Source organism: Symphodus melops (genome assembly GCF_947650265.1).
Source record: "Symphodus melops genome assembly, chromosome: 1".
NCBI lineage: Eukaryota > Metazoa > Chordata > Actinopteri > Labriformes > Labridae > Symphodus > Symphodus melops.
Genome location: NC_136691.1, coordinates 1,480,889 through 1,498,384, shown reverse-complemented (window position 1 = coordinate 1,498,384; position 17,496 = coordinate 1,480,889). Strand labels below are relative to the sequence as shown.

Sequence of the window (17,496 nt, the reverse complement as noted above, 5' to 3'; positions counted from 1 at the left end):
AAAAAGACGTTTTGGTTAGCTTCTCTCTGTGTAGTTTAAGTCTCCATATTTTTAAAAAAAAAAAAGGTTTTAAATTAGAAGTGTGCACACATCAGTCAGCTATGCGCCTGACGATTCAAATTAAAAAAAACTTTATGAACCTGAGGAGGCTGCAGACAAAAATATTCAGCTACTCCTCCAGAAGAGAACGGCATGAATTCTTTCACCTGAGTCGGTCGTCTCTCAATTGAAAGGCCGAGGGTTCGATCCCCAGCTCCTGCAGCGACATGTCCGATGTGTCCTTGGGCAAGACGCTTAAACCCTGAGTCACTCCGACTGCTTTGTCGGCGGTGTATGAATGGATGAGTTAACACAGATGGACTCTTTACTCTGCAGCAGCCTCTACCATCAGTGTGTGAATGTGTATGAATGGATGAGTTAATACTGATGGACTCTTTACTCTGCAGCAGCCTCTACCATCAGTGTGTGAGTGTGTATGAATGGATGAGTTCATACTGATGGACTCTTTACTCTGCAGCAGCCTCTACCATCAGTGTGTGAATGTGTATGAATGGATGAGTTAATACTGATGGACTCTTTACTCTGCAGCAGCCTCTACCATCAGTGTGTGAATGTGTATGAATGGATGAGTTCATACTGATGGACTCTTTACTCTGCAGCAGCCTCTACCATCAGTGTGTGAATGTGAAGACTAGAAAAGAACAACACAAGCTCAAGTCCATGTCTCACTTCCTGTGATGCTGCAGGAAGTAAAGTAGACGTGAATTCGCAGCAGTGCGTTAAAAACAAGGAGCTCTGGGTTCAAATATTTCAAACAGTAGAAACACTGTACGACTTTACGAGCATGAAACAAACATAAAACAATATAAATATAACATGTATTTCTTTGGAGAAGTTCTGGGGAGGAATGTGAAGGTAAAATGTTCCCCTCTAACAAAGGCTCGGAGCGGCTCGGAGGTGAGAGGAGGGTTTTTCAGACTCAAGCGTGTGTTTGTTTAAGAAAAGCAATCAGCACCGTTATGAATAATAATGACCTTTCTCTGTGCAAGATAATGGGAAGGCTGCATGCAGAGCGACTCGAGGTCAGAGCTGAGCCGCGATGCTGTGTTTGGACAAGGAGCGTTTACCACACACACGCACACGCACACACGCATACATATGAGGGTTGTCCACGCTGAAGCCCTGCGTGCACGGTTATTCCTACAGAGCTGTGCAAACCATGCAGGGAATAAAACAAGGGCCGTTTCAACACATAATGCATGCAGCGCTCAAAACAAATATGTGTTTGTTTGCATGTCAGCTTTTCCAAATATGAAGCAGGAGGAAACGGAAGCTACATTTTTCATCTTTATTTCATGTTGTTTCCAACCTTAACGTTTCATTTTTAACTAATTGTGTCTCCATAAATTCATACAGAGTGTGATGTCCCCTAAATGCGTTTAGATAATCTCATCCTTTGTCTCCTTAAAAAGGTTGTTTGTGTTCAGAGTAGGACTGCGGCAGGATCGCCTTCCCACCTGGAAATGTTTCAGAAGGTCACATGCACTTCTTTCATGAACTTTTTCAGGTCTTCCCGAGTTTTCTGTTCACAAATGTCCTCGTCAGACGGGAGGAGGAGGGGGGGCGGAGTCTCAGACGTTAAAGAGAGAGAGAGGTCAGAGAGAGGCTGACTCGATCACCACACTTTGTGCTTCTGTTTTGTTGCTGGATGGGTTCAACGTGCGAGCTTCCTTTTGGCAGCTTTCTCTGCAGGAGTTTGTGCAGTGTGATCGAGATCACTTTCAACAGAGCTGCACGTAAACAGACGATGATAAATGCATTTTGTTTTCAGAAGGTAGAAATTTAAAAATAAAAAAAAACACACGAGGCCAAACACAGGTGCAACAAAAGACGGCGAAAACACAGTTTGATAAAAGAAGGTTAATGATCAGTCCGGTCCAGAAGTCCTGACGTGTCCTCCAAACAGAGGGCAGAACAGGACGCTGGCTGCAGGACAAAGAGCAGGAGGACCACACACTGATGAGAAAACAGGACAGACCTCTTCCTCCCCCCCCCCATCAGACCTGTTTGTCCTCTCTGCAGATTCAGCCTCTGCTCTCCTGCTGCAGTCAGGCTGTGTGTGCTCTGAGTAAACCTGACTCTCTCCCTCATATTTACACTCAGCTCCATCAGGCGCTCGATTGGTTTTCCAGCAGAGAGGGAGAGAGAGAGAGAGAGAGAGAGAGAGACTAACTGCAGAGGGGTATATAGGGTTTAATTTTTTATTTGGTTTGTACAAGTGATCGCAGAGAGACGTGATGTCTGCTGCGACTGGATGTCGAAAAAAAAAGGAAACAGCAGGATGCAGAAAAAGAGTAAAAAAAAAAAAAACAGACGCCATTTTAATAATCTTACAGCTCCTGTGAGGACTTTTTTTTAGCTGCCGACTGAAATGAATGCTTCTCTTGCTCTTTACGGCCTCAAACTGCAAACAAGACCTTCAGTTATGTTAAAAGTCTGCAGCAGCTGCAGCAGGCTGATCCGTCAGGGAGGAAGCAGCCTGTTCTAGCACTCGATACAGTTCAGATTAAAAACATGTTTGATGTGAAACCTGGGTGACGTCTTTCTGAGTGCAGCATCTCCTCGCCTGTGCGTGCACGCATGGCTGTCACCGCCACTCGTCCGGTGACAGCTGCGATTGCACCCCCCCCCCCACCACCCCCCACCCCCCTCTCTCTCTCTGCAAACCCTCCCAAAGGAGGAGATATGCAGTAGAGATCATGGATAGATGGATGGATCATCACAATGTTATCCCAGAAGCTTAACGAGAACTTCCAGCTGAAAATATTTGTATCCCCAGAACCTTTTTAGAACCAAACATTCCTCGCCGAGACGTTTGAGTCACCTGAGAAAGTCTCAAGATCTCAAACCAAAGCTGCTCTCGAGACCTCTGATTGGCTCCATTTCTGTGATTAGAAGGAAAACATTTATAACAGAGCTAATAATTTCAATCCACCGGCTGAGACCTTTGCAGTGTGACGATCTAAGATGAGGCCTCTGCCTCGGTTAGCATGCTCTTGATCGACGTCTTGTGAAGTCAGCCTTTTACAAACTTTAACGCTAACTTCTCCGTTTCAGTCCACACAGCGACAAAACTTCCACACGCCGAACGACGTAGAAAAGATTTGACGTGAGCCGCAGAGGAGCTCTGACTGAGTGTTTTAATGTGGCAGAGAATCTGTGGAAGAACCATCTCAGGATGTAATCCTTCAAAAAAACTGTGGATTGAAAATGTCTGACTCTTTCTCCTGCTTGATATTTGGACACCTTGTGTATCTGGAAAGCTTTAATAATCTCCAGTAAAGCATTTCGGGGAGCGTTTTGGTGATGGGTGGCCCGCCCTTTTGGCTTAAAGCAATTAATTCAGCTTTCTGACATCAAACCCTCGGCTCAGCTCGACAGCTTGGAGCTCAAATAAGAAAAAAAAAAATGAAAAAAAGGCGAGTTCTCCTGGGAACAGAGCAAAGATGGCAGGCTCCTTTTCTCCTCTGTTTGCTCAGTGGCTCTGAGAGCAATCTTCCCCCCGGCGGGAAGACAATGTGCGGGCGGAGAGAAAGGGCCGGGCGGCGGGGAATGAACAGTTTGGAGTATTTGCTCAGTGGAGGAGCGACCACAAAGGCAGAGGCGAGGCTTTCCCATGAATCAAGGCGCCGTCTCAGGCCTCTTTTTGTTCGGCGGGTCTGCTTCTCGAGCTATTAGACGACACTACAGATAACCGGTTTCATGTCTTTTAGATCCTTTTCTCTGTGAAACTGTACCATCAGGTGACCCGCTCTGATTTGTTGTATTTGGCTGGTCGAGCTTTGAGGCGGTTGGCTGCGTTTAACGCACACGTGGAGCGGCAGATAAACTCTCACGTGGACGGATGTTCATCCAGATATCAAGCCGCTCGTCGAGTGTTTCCTCACTTCAAACGTGGGAGAATGAAGTCAACAATCACGGCCAATCGCTCTGACGTTTAGTCGTAGTTGACCATTGCCCTGCCAATTTTTTTAACCACCACCTTAAAAAAAAAAAAAAAAAAAGCCCACAGACTCAGACTCTCTGGGTGGCCGAGGTCTGAAAGGCACCCAGAGTGACGCTTAAGCTCCTTTCACCTCAAGAAAGCGTCATTGTACATCTCCGTGAATGGAAAACGGCTGTTTATATAAGATTTCATGAAGTATCTGCGGCTCAAAGACGTCACGTCGGCGTTCTCACCGCTTTGACGTTCAGAAGAAGAAAAAAAAACGGAGATAAAAGATGAAGATTTCAAAATTAAAAGTCAAGAGATCTCAACAGCCTTGGATTTTTTTTTTTTTTTTGGTGCATTTTCTGTAAATCTCGTTTCCTTTTCTCCGCCGGTCAGATCCTCGGATGACCTGAGAGCACGGACAAAACTTTCAGATATTTTCTTATCAATCGGAGTGCATGTGTGTGTGTGTGTGTGTGTGTGTGTGTGTGTGTGTGTGTGTGTGTGATGTATTCTCACCTTTTCACTTTATGTGTGAGCACCTGAGTGAGAGCTCATTTAACAGGCTAACAGACTGAGCTAGCGTCTAAAGCTAGCGTCACACGCTTTCGGACAGTTACTTGTTTTTTAATGTTACATTAAAAAATGATCAGCTGTGATGTAAAGAAACAAACATGACATGTCTGCTGCTGAACCAATCAGGACTGTGCAGCTCTCTTAAAAGTTTTGAATCTCTCTGTAAGCTCGAAGTGACCGGCGAGCGGGTAACAGCGCTAACCGTGCGGCCGTTAGCATCGTCATGGCTGTTGAAGTTCTTTCATCACATTACAGGAAAGTTCCAGAAAAAAAAAAAAAAGTTCTGGATAACCTGAACTTTAATAACATCTTCAAACTATTTACAGCTCTACCCGCGTCATCATGTGACATTGTAGGAACGTTTTGTGCTTTTAACTGAGGCTTCAGAAACAGGCGTTGTAACGTTAGCTTCCATGCTAGCTGCAGCTTGCTATCTCATGCCTTTTCTTTTCCAGGCTGGATTTTTAGCTCAAATAAAGTGTAAAATAATAAACTGTTGAGAAATGGAAATGATAGCCAGTGATTGGATGATTGCATTTCCATTTTCTGAATTCTTGACTCTGGCGGGGGGGGGTTTTTTCAGCCAGAAGTGACCGTCATGATGAAGAGCTCATTCTGCATTCGGAGTCTTTTCATTAAACATATATCATCCCGCCCCCCCACTCATCCCTCGCCTTGTTTCTGACCTCCACTTAACATCCACGAGCAGGGTCATTCAATGCAAAGCACACAGAGGTCTGATAAACACATCTGTGTCACTGAGTGTGTGTGTGTGTGTGTTATCAGCAGATTATCGGCTCTTTGTTAACGAAGCCGCAAACACACCGAGCGAGATATCAAAACTCCGGGACAAAAGAACCGGAGAGGACCGAAGACAAAGCTGCATCCTCCGAGGTTAAATATTAAAGAAACACAATTCTCTTTCTGCCTAATCCTCTGATTCACAAGTCGGCATGACGCTCACCATCTACGTCTGAAGTCTCCAAATGTTGCTCCGTCAACCTGTACAGTTATCATCCTGGTTTAGCTCAATGTTAGGTTAAACTTTTAATAATAAACTGCTCAACATCAGTTGGTTAATAATGATGTAAGAGATAGAGGATGCAGGTTTGTTGTTGGGAAGAAAAAAGCTCCTATCCAACATGCGAGTGAGCTTAAAAAGATAAATGTTCTCCGTTGGTCACAGCTCACACAGGTGGATCACCTCTGACGGGTGTCAGCGAGCATCTTCTCAGGTTGATCCTTCCAAATCTTTAAATCTTCCAAAAGGATCACAGTGAGAAAAACCAGCTGCCTCTCTGAGTGAGAGGGGGGAAGGAGCAGCTGCTTCATGCACACCGGAGGGTTTCATGGATCCTGCAGGTGACGTGGTCTCAAGATGGTGCAGAGGTGACGAGGAAGGTCACCGATCGAAGAAAAAGCCGACATCCTTCATGATGGAGGAATGTCTTCAGGCACTCAAATCTCTGTGATTGTCTTGTTTCCTGTGTTGAGTCAAAAAATTCTTTGTGATAAGAAAACAAAATCGATCTTTAAATATATTTCACCAGCACTCAGTGTTATGATGCACGTGGATCTCCCGTGTTGAATTTTTTGCTGCAGGGGTTAAAATGACGGCTGAACTCCTACTGAAGCAGAGGGTTTACACGCTTTCATTCTGAAGGAGCAAAACGAGCAGACGAGTGGCGCCATCTGCAGGCCGAAGTGCAAAAACACAAGCTGGACAAGTTACATGCAGCGTATACACCAACTGTGCAGTGTTGCATATTGTTTTGTATTATGTGCATTAGACTCTGTTGTGTGTGTTTCTAAAGAAGCATCTCATTTCCCCAACTTCATAACTTTCGAGCGTGTTTGACCCTTGTTGGCCACCGTAGTGTAATCAGCTTTTACACACAGAAGTTTAAGGGGATAAATATTTGTGCATAGAATTTAAAAAAAAATGAAATGAAGAGGGAGGAGCATGGGAAGTGAAAAAGGCGAGGTGGCCGTCTGTTATAACGCTGCAGCAGGATGTTACACCACTAGAGGGCAGCAAAGACAACATTTTATATCTGGGATAGATAGATAGATAGATAGATAGATAGATAGATAGATAGATAGATAGATAGATAGATAGATAGATAGATAGATAGATAGATAGATAGATAGATAGATAGATAGATAGATAGATAGATAGATAGATAGATAGATAGATAGATAGATAGATAGATAGATAGATAGATAGATAGATAGTTTTCTTCCCCTCCGTGAGGAAGGAGGCATTAAAGGTGGAAAGGAGGAAATAAAAGGGGCTCACCCCCCCTCTCAGATCTCCTCTCTCATCATGCATTCAGCAGCACGAGGCCTCTGTCTGCATCCTCGCGGGGATCTGCAGGAGAAATCCCGTTAAGTCTGAGACGTGATCGCAGGTGAGACGAGTCGTGATGACGACCAGCTGCCGTGTCACACTGCAGAGTCGAGTGTTAATGACCGAAAAGCCCACAAGTCTTTATTTTTTTTTAACCAGAGAGAGAGAAAAGCTTCCGTGAAGCAATCAGCCTCCAAACTGCCGTGAACAGATGTGCAAAAATAAATGCATAAAAATACAGGTAGGCTGACGGAGAAGTCGTGCACTTTCCACCTGTGACACAAAGTTTTATTCAAAAGTTCAAGAATCTGTGAAACAAAAAAAATACTTAAAAAGTACTTTTTCAGAAACAGTCTGCATGAAACAATCTGAAGGGGCAGCAAAAATAAAAATAAGACGGCTCCAATATTTAACTAAATGTACCATCATGAATATTTGAGCACAGTGATTAAAGGTTTAACTTGTGCACAGGAGGAACTATTATAAGACTTAATATTAGAAACTGATTTCTGCTGACGTTATATTCTATCATTTCTGAATTGGTCCTAATTTTTAATGTTTGGAGAATTGTTATCTCCGTTGTTTTTACATGACTGATTTCTTCACATTCTCGTCATGAAAAGACCATGAATCGTTTTTTTCTCAAACCACAAACTGTGATGTTTCCCTCCTCTGCTCCGTTGAGCTCAGACTCTGTGAAAGAGTCCACATGTGGATCCATAAAACTCCGTGATTTTGTGATTTTTGGAGTCACTACATGAAACAGCACCAGAGCTGGAACGTGTCTGCGTAGGAGTGCCAGAGGGGTCTCTGTGTGGGTCTGAGGTCCAGGTTCCTGGACGATCCAGGATTTACTTACGAGGACTTCAACAAATAAACTAAAAGGCCCATTAAAACATCTCCCATGAGACGAGAGGCTTTAAATATGAACATGTGGCTGACGGTGCTCTCTCTCTTTCCATCCTAACAGCCTGTTAAGACTTTTTTTTTTTTTTTTTTTTACAGTCTAAAAGAAGTTTTCTCCCTGTCCGTCGATCATCTGCTCCCTGAAGGACTCAAAGTGTCTCCGACAGAAGATTGATGTCAAACGTAAACACAGGCAGTGTTTTCAGCTGTGGACGGTCTGACCGGAGGAGCTCAGACCACTTCAGAGGGGACTCTCTCTCTCTCTCTCTCTCTCTCTCGCTCTCTCTCTCTCTCTCTCTCTCTCGCTCTCTCTCTCTCTCTCTCTCTCTCTCTCTCTCTCTCTCTCTCTCTCTCTCTCTCTCTCTCTCTCTCTCTCTCACCAGTAGGGGGCCCCAAAGCAGGGGCAGAGAATGTGCACATTTTGCAGAAACAGCCTCGCCTCGTTGCACTGCTGAACGCTGGTTGGTGGGCCTGCTTGATTTTTGCGAGGGGCCCCGACAGACTCTAGAGTCCTCACTCTGTCTTAGTACCAACAATGTAGTCTTCATCCCCCCCTGACACAGACATGCTGCAAACTATCCTCTCAGGCGGCTGCAGGTTTTTCATATTGAAGGATTTACACCGACCTGTGAGATCATTTACTCCTCTGAAAAACGTTACAAGTCTCTGTATTGTTTTTACAGCAGAGCGAGATCCACGTCTCCATTATTCCCCCATGATGTCATGAAGTCAGCTCCACCCGTGTGTGTTATGACTCCTGCCGGCTGTGTCCAAGTCAAGCAGCTGAGCCGGCGAGTTGTCGTCTTTGATCTCAGCCTCTCGTCGTCCCCGAGGTCTCTTACGGTTCCTCCGCGCGCCCTGCGTCAAAGAGACGCACATCAGTGGGCGGTGAGTGTGCAGGACATGCACCGCAGACAAAACACAGGGCTGAGGAATCCCGCCGCTCCTTCATGTGTGTCAGCCAGCACACCCAGGAGGACCACGAGCGATGATGCAGCAAGCTCAAGGCGAGCATCTTTCGTTTCTTTTTTTTTTTTTTTTTCAAATGGGATCTACATCATCTACACAGTCTGGTGAAGCTGCAAGATATACAGTACTGTCAAACTTACTGTAGTTTGACAAACCATGTAGAGTGAGTCGGGTTTAAAACATCAAAACATGTGCCAAAATGTTCATGTATGCAAATTCAAATAAACCAGGAAAAAAAATCCGGAAACTGCTGATTTTTGCAGCGCAGCAATTTCAGCCTTTTTTTTTTTTTTTTTTTTTCAAAACAGGGTGAGATGACATTTATTTATCATCATTGTACAAGTCCAGCAAAATACTGTTGAAACATCCAGTAAACGCCATGTCAACAATATCAATAATGTACAAATATACAATCAATATAACCACATTTACAAACAAGAATATGGATCAGTAATGCAGTTAAATACACACTCAGTTCAAAGTGAAATGTGCTGAATAAAAATGTTGCACTAAATATATTTCAGTTAAAATATATAAAACACACCGGTCAGGTTAATCTTGTAAATTGGACACCAAAGAAACAAACAAGTTAATATTGCACATGGTTAAAAAAGAAAATACACGTTTTTCTACTCGTCTGATGAGTTTAAATAAATCTCCCCAAAAATGGAATTGACCATGAAGTTGTTGAAGGTTTCAAGTCAACAAGGACCCTCTTGTACCTTCAGACCCATGTTTATGAATTTGTGGTACTTGATTTAAAGCCACGCTGTTGGATTCAACGCAGATAAAAAAAAAACCATCCGAAGTGATAACTCCGACGTGTTGAGAAATTTGACTCTCTAAGTTGCAGTTTTTTGTTTTCTCTTCACGTGTCTGTGAGCGTCAGGGAATCCTCGGAGGGACTATTTCTTTGCGTGGTTGGATATTTTCCATCAACGAAGGCGTGATTGTCTTGGCTCTGTCCACATGTCCAAACCCCCCCCCCCCCGAGCTGTCCCTGAGCTGCAGTAACTCATCTCAGAGCAGATTTATCACCCTCTGCTGTCCGTCTGCTACTCACAGTTTGGAATTTAAACCAGCGTGCTAAAACTGACTTCTCTTATAAGAACAAGAAAGACGATTACTCTCTCTGAAGCTGCTGGTTGGAGCAAACACACACTTACTCAAACACGCACAGTCTTCCTCCTGGCTCACAGATTTTAAAAGTGACCTGTGGAAACAGTGAAACAGCCCTCTGTGGACCCAGTTTGAGCCCCGACGAGCTGGGTGGTCTATCCTCGCTCACGTGTTCGGAAAGTGAAGGAGGAGATCTGTAGTTCAGTTTCATGTGAAGCTTTGATTGTTTTTAATGAAAGCAAACTAATATTTGACGAGCGCTCATCAAGACGTCGTCTGCATACTGTCGACATTTTCACATAAGATGCAAAGTAAGATCTTAACAGTCAATGAAAACGCTGAACTTCCTCATACTCTTCCTTCCTGCCTTTTATTTACATAAAATACTTTGTAGTTCCAAAAAGCAGAAACGCAGGAAGGCTAAGAATATTTAGTCCAATATTTTAAAAGCAAAAACACTTCACATGTGCTCAAAGTCCCTGGACACTCGTCACATCATAGTGTCCACGGATTACCTCAAATCTTCATCAAATAAAAGATGACCATGGTGGGACTTTAAATACTCTGTAAGGACTCGTGTCCACCTCGCGTGTTTCCCCGGGCAGCAGGCTGACTGCATGATTTATATTTGAGATTTCCTGATCAGACCCTGAGCAAAGAGGATTCGGGTAAAAAAAAAAAAAATAGCAGGAATCTCATACATTTGGAAAAGAGCGCCGGTGAAGTCAGCTGCGCCTTTCTGAAAAGTTGAAAGATTTTTAACCTGAGCGGTCGGAGCAGCCGCTCAGAAAAAAAAAGACGCTGGACAGCCGCCTGCAGTGAAAACTCTCTTAAGATTAAAAAGAAGTTAAGATAAAAAATTTTAAAAAAAAAAGGTGGACACTGTGCCTTTAAGTTGTGAGCTGGAAAACGTATTGAACATGTTGGTAATCTGCTGATACCGGCAGGTAAAACATGAGACTCATAAAGGCTGAAATAGAAGTTCTCTGACTCTCTGAACGCTTCACAGCTTCTGTAAAGAGGAAAACCTGCTCAGGTGGAAAAAGTTGAATGCCTTCATTTTTGTTCTAAGATTAACATTTTTAGATAAAAGACAAACAGGAAGTGCTCTGCCTTTTCTCTGGATTTTAAACAGTCAGAAACAATCTGTAGATTACACAGATTTCTGACATGTCAGCACTGTGAGGCCTTCAGGTACCAAAAGGAAACTTCCATTAACCATGAAACCTGAGATTTACTCTGTTGGAAGAACCCCCTCCCCTTTCTCTATCTCGGCTATCTAAAAAGCCTTGTGGTGTTAATCCTCGGGTCAAATACTGAGAGAGTTTGTGGTGATGTGTTTGAGCCCAGGTCTTACTTCTAAAAGGAGGATCATAAGATAAACAAAACACAAAAACAGATCTATTGACCAGTAGAAAAGGTTCCACAGCTCAGAATATTTAATTTGTGTTTCTTGTTGATTGAACTTTATAGTCGGACAATAGGCACTTGGACCGCAGGAACTTAATCATAGTTCTAGGAACCCTTTCGACCCTTCTCCTTTTTTTTATTCATTCTGCACTGCAGGAACTATTTTAGGTACTAGAACCCCGTTAAGAAGAACCTTTTCAGCTCCTGCTTCAGATTCGGTACCATGGTAGTGGATGAAAGAAAGAAAAAAGTTCCAATGATGTGTTTCTCAGGGAATTCCCCAGAAGATAGTTTTTCTTCAAAAAGTCCCCAGAACACTTGGCTGTCCCCACCCCCTATCGGCACCTCCAGTCTCGATCATCATCTTTCATCTGCAGCAACAAAAACGATCTGAACGCCACAAAGCTGAGCTGACTGGAGGGAGGGGTCAGGCAGGAGAACCTGGGTGGCAGCGCTGAGCCGTTTGATGGGAGTGTTTGTAGTCAGCAGTGTGAGGTGCGTCAAACAGTTAAGATGTCACCTGTGATTGTCCAACAGTCTCTGGGGCGAGGGAAGTCTCTGGGGCAAGGGAGGTCTCTGGGGCAAGGGAAGTCTGGGTGTCTCTCTTTAAACTGCTGCCCTCGCCACCTGGCCCAGGATAAGTACAAATTGGATGGATGTATATTGCAAAATTCGTAAACAAACCTCTGTCTACAAACGCCCCAATGAAGAGAAAAGTCCACCCTCTCTGTCTTCTGCCTGCTCCACTTTTTAGAAAATGTGTGCTCAAACAGGCTGTTTGGAGATGTTCCCTTCATGACATCACAAAGGGCAGTAGCCCCTCCCCCAGGTGAGTGACACTCCCACAGCTAGGTGTTTGTTCTGCCCTCTGAGTCTGCCTTCTCACCGTAAAAAATAGGACGTGGAGCCAGAAAGCAGCGAGTACACCCGAGCCCTTCCAGAGAGGGGGCGTGGTCAGACACAGCTCATTTACATATTTAAAGCTACAGACACAGAAACAGCCTGTTCTGAGCAGGGCTGAAATAGAGGGGTTTATAGACATGATCAAATACAGGATCAGAGTGGATTTACAACAACACACTTCACACACACGATGAAGAGGAGCTCTGACACTGATTTAAAGTGGTTGATGAAGAGGAGAATATGTCACCTTTAAGAACCTTTCAGAGAATCTTATACGGAATGATGATTATACATGGAAATGAATAAATAACCTTGTATTGGTCAACAGCTTTTAGACCAGAGAAAAAAAGAAGTAACTTTTTCTTCTTAAATGTGGAGCAGCTTTTAACCGAGGCTTCTCTGAAGACGAGGAAACTAAGTTTAATCTTTCAGCTTTGCTTCTCTTCCTGTAATGAATCGTAGTTTGATCAGCCCTCCCTCTTCTTCCTGCTCTCACACACAGCCTGCTGCACTCTGTCCTCATATTACCTGGTTCCCTGCCCTTCAGATCTACGGATTAGAGTTGGGTGTAACCAACAAACGCTGCACAGTCACATGCACAGACATGTTTTGTAGATCAGAGGTGAAACTTGAAGTGAATCTCACACAGTCGTTGTTACAGAGAGGAGAAATGGCGCAGAAAGGAGTTCAGCTGGACCGGGAATCCTTCTCTTGTTCCATCTGTCTGGATCTCCTGAAGGATCCGAGGACTCTTACCTGTGGACACAGCTACTGCATGAACTGTATTAAAGGCCACTGGGATAAAGAGGAGGACAAGAAAATCTACAGCTGTCCTCAGTGCAGAAAGACCTTCAGAGAGAGGCCTGACCCGGACAAAAGCACCATGTTGGCAGGTTTAGTGGAGAAGCTGAAGAAGACTGGACTCCAAGCTGCTCCTGCAGATCACTGTTATGCTGGATCTGAAGACGTGGCCTGTGATGTCTGCACCGGGAGGAAACTGAAAGCCTGTAGGTCCTGTCTGCAGTGTCTGGCCTCTTACTGTGAGAATCACCTCCAGCCTCATCATGAACTACCTGTCTTTAAGAAACACAAGCTGGTGGAGCCGTCCAAGAAGCTCCAGGAGAACGTCTGCTCTCGTCATGATGAGGTGATGAAGATGTTCTGTCGTACTGATCAGCAGTCTATCTGTTATCTCTGCTCTGTGGACGAACACAAAGGTCACGACACAGTCTCAGCTGCAGCAGAAAGGAGCGAGAAGCAGAGAGAGCTCGAGGTGAGTCGACTAAACACGCAGCAGAGAATCCAGGACGGAGAGAAAGATGTGAAGCTGCTCCAACAGGAGGTGGAGGCTATCAATGGCTCTGCTGATAAAACAGTGAGGAACAGTGAGAAGATGTTCACTGAGCTGATCCGTCTCATGGAGAAAAGACGCTCTGATGTGACGCAGCAGGTCAGATCCCAGCAGCAAACTGAAGTGAGTCGAGTCAGAGAGCGTCAGGAGAAGCTGGAGCAGGAGATCACTGAGCTGAAGAGGAAAGACGCTGAGATGGAGAAGCTGTCACACACACAGGACCACATCCAGTTTCTACAGGACTACCCCTCAGTGTCAGCAGTCAGTGAATCTACAAACTCATCCATCATCAAGATCCGTCCTCTGAGGTACTTTGAGGACGTGACAGCAGCTGTGTCAGAAGTCAGAGATAAACTACAGGACGTCCTGAAAGACAAATGGACAAACGTCTCACAGACACTGACTGAAGTGGATGTTTTACTGTCACAACCAGAACCAGAACCAGAGCCCAAGACCAGAGCTGAGTTCTTACAATATTCATGTGACATCACACTGGATCCAAACACAGTAAACACACATCTGTTATTATCTGATTGGAACAGAAAAGTAACATTTACAGATCAGACCCAGTCTTATTCTAGTCACCCAGACAGATTCACTGGATGTTGGTTTCAGGTCCTGAGTAAAGAGAGTCTGACTGGACGTTGTTACTGGGAGGTGGAGTGGAGAGGAAGAGTTTATGTAGCAGCCACATACAAGAATATCAGCAGAACAGGGGATGAGTGTGTGTTTGGATATAATGACAAATCTTGGAGGTTATTTTGTTCCAACAACAGTTATGACTTTTGGTACAACAAAGTCAGGACTCCTGTCTCAGGTCCTCGGTCCTCCAGAGTAGGAGTGTACCTGGATCACAGAGCAGGTATTCTGTCCTTCTACAGCATCTCTAAAACCATGACTCTCCTCCACAGAGTCCAGACCACATTCACTCAGCCTCTACATGCTGGACTCAGGTTTGGTTATAGTCCTGGAGACTCTGCTGAGTTGTGTACACTGAAATAGACAGAAGTCATTTGAGGGACAGCAGATTTAATTCTGTGTTTAAAATATGTGTATGTGTGTGTGTGTGTGTGTGTGTGTGTGTGTGTGTGTGTGTGTGATATTGTGTGGACAAAAGACAAAGACCACTACAACTATGTAAGGATTTCTCTGTCTCTGATAATTGTCTGAGTTGATATATATATATATATATATATATATATATATATATATATATATATATATATATATATATATATATATATAAAACATGGTGATGAGTGTTGATGTTTTAGAGTAAAACTTGTACATATTATAATCTTTAAATGTTGAAGAGTTAGTCTTTTTGCTCTTATAGTCCAAATGTTTGAAACGTTGTCCTGCTCTTATACTCTAATCATCTTTGCTGCCTGGGTGTTTAAATGTCTTTTAGTTGTGTTTGTGTGAGTGTGTGATGTGTTATATAACCACATTGAAACATGTTGGTGATTAAAACAGGAAAACATGGAATGAAAATCAAACTGGCATCAGTCAATAAAGAGATGATTGTGTGTTAATGGACTCCTGTTGACTTAAAAAAATAACTTTAACATTTTTCTCAGATACTTTGTTTATAACTGCAGGAATGTTGGCAGAATTAAAAACTAAAATTACTGCCAGAAATGTGACAATGATCCTTTAAATGGTCTCCTATCGTTATGTTATGTTAGTAGAGACAGGAAGCAGCTCACTGAGGAATCAGAGAGTCTTCACCGACTTCCAGAAAGACTCGAACATTTCCTAAAGAGTCCGATTCAAACAAAGAGCTGATGTTTGCTCTGTCCCTCTGCAGGTTTGAAAGGGTCACTTTGAGATGTTTGCTGATGGATCATGTTACACTCACCTGCACAGTCCAGGACTGGGGGCAACAAAAACAGTTTGTTACTCAACCTGCAGTAATTCTTTGTAACGTGTAAACTTTTTTTTTAATCCGGAGATTACAAGTTTAGACTTTGATTTGTTTAAATGTTTGACTCATTGAGGATCCTATAAAAAATCAAGATATTTAAAAGTTGAAGTTCTACAGCAGAAAAATGAAGCAGATGCAGAAATGTAACATCCTGCAGTACCTGGAGTGTCCACTAGAGGCTGGCTGCAGTTCCTGGAGTGTCCACTAGAGGCTGGCTGCAGTACCTGGAGTGTCCACTAGAGGCTGGCTGCAGCAGCACAGGAAGTCACATACACACCCATTCAAAAAGCCTGTTTTTACAGCAGACATGAACATGTTTACAGCCTGCTTCAAAAAACCAAATAGGTGTGATTAGCTCATGTCTCCATCCACACACACTGTACGGGGGGAATGTTTTGATGACTCATCAGTTTTGATTGGAAGAAGGGTCAGAGTTATTCACAATAAGGCGTGTAGCTGAGCTGATTGACAGGTGGGCGCCGTGTAACGGTTTGTCAGGAGGCTTAAAACCCGCCTCAGCTCCAGCTCTCAGCCTGTCGTTAGCTTGACTCAAAGTTAGCCTGAGACAGCATTTCCAAGCTGTGGTCTCAATATATTTGAACTCTTGCCTCTCCACAGCATCTGGACAACTGACACACTTTAACCATCGCATGTCTTTATTTAGCACTTTAATACAAAATGATATGTACAGCCTCTGAGATATATTTTACAAGATGATCCAAGCTAAGAGCAATTCAAATGTTTTCTTTAATGACAAAAATGATGGAGTTTAAAATAATGGCCCCAGACAACTAAAGATGCTTTTGGGGGGGGGGGGGGGGGGCAAGAAGATTGAAGCCAAACTCCAGTATGTTACATATATGAGGCCTGCAGACTGTTAGCTTAGCTTAGCTTTAAAAAAAGAGTGAAGAACTGGCCTGGGTTTTGTCAACAAGATAAATGTTTAAATTAAATTCCTTTTCCCACCAAAGTGAACCTGGGGCTAGTTCTGCCCTGGTACTAAAATGACCTCCTAATATATACAATTATTTCTTTAAAGGATTTCTGTTTAAGATGAAAAGGTAAAAAGTAGAAGAGTATATTTTATTGTTTCTTACTTTGACTTTACATTTCTGCATGCATGTGGAGTATTGTTTGTTTAACCACACGTCCTAACAGCAGTCATCTCCTGCTGCTCTGTTAGCACGTTAGCTCTGAAGCTACGAGAGTCATTCTGCGTCGTCCCTCATCCAAGATAAAATCCCAACAATGCTTCAGTTTCATATCGTCTCCTTGAGTTTCTTCAGTTGTCACGACGCTGAAGATAATCTGTGAGCAGCGTGGTGATTGTCAAGGCCAGGAACCACAGGGACTCACAAATGCAGACTCAAAACGACAGATTCCAAAAAAGGGTAGTTTTAAATTGGTCCAGGTCGGTACACAGAAGTCAGTCCTCACAAGCAAACAAATCCAAAAAAGGGGCAGGCAGAGAATCAAACGAGAGGCAGGCAGAGGGTCAAAAATACCATATAATCTAACAGGGAAAATAATTGCTGGAACTAGGGTCATGAGAACACACTACGAACTGGCAACGTGAGGAATGAAACACAGGGATATATGGACAGACAATCAGGGAATGACGAGACACAGGTGAGGGTAATCGGGCGGAGTTGACACACAAGGCAGGAATATGAGGAGCAGGATCTGGAAGACAGAGACAAGGGTAAGTACAAAATAAAACAGGAACAGGCAAAGAATGAAATAGAAAATAAACAAACATAACTTAAGTGACTAAACGGATGTGTCGGTACCCCCCCCTCTAGGGACGGCACCGGACGGCCCAGGCTGGTCCGGATGATGACGATGGTAGTCATGGATAAGGGAGGGGTCACAAATATTACTGGCAGAGACCCAGGATCATTCTTCGGGACCGTATCCCTCCCAATCGACCAAGTACTGCCGCCCTCGTCCTCGACGACGCATCCCCAACAGTCTATTCACGTTGTAGACAGGAC

At 43.8% G+C, this 17,496-nt stretch overlaps 1 protein-coding gene across 1 annotated transcript; it reads left to right on the top strand.

Moving 5' to 3' along the window:
* Positions 1–12,894: 12,894 nt before the first annotated feature.
* LOC306823748 (tripartite motif-containing protein 16-like) lies at positions 12,895–14,577 on the top strand (the record flags this gene model as incomplete). Its single annotated transcript, XM_079343557.1, has 1 exon — positions 12,895–14,577. One exon carries the CDS (start codon positions 12,895–12,897, stop codon positions 14,575–14,577), a length of 1,683 nt encoding a protein of 560 aa, XP_079199683.1.
* Between the last annotated feature and the right edge of the window lie 2,919 nt (positions 14,578–17,496).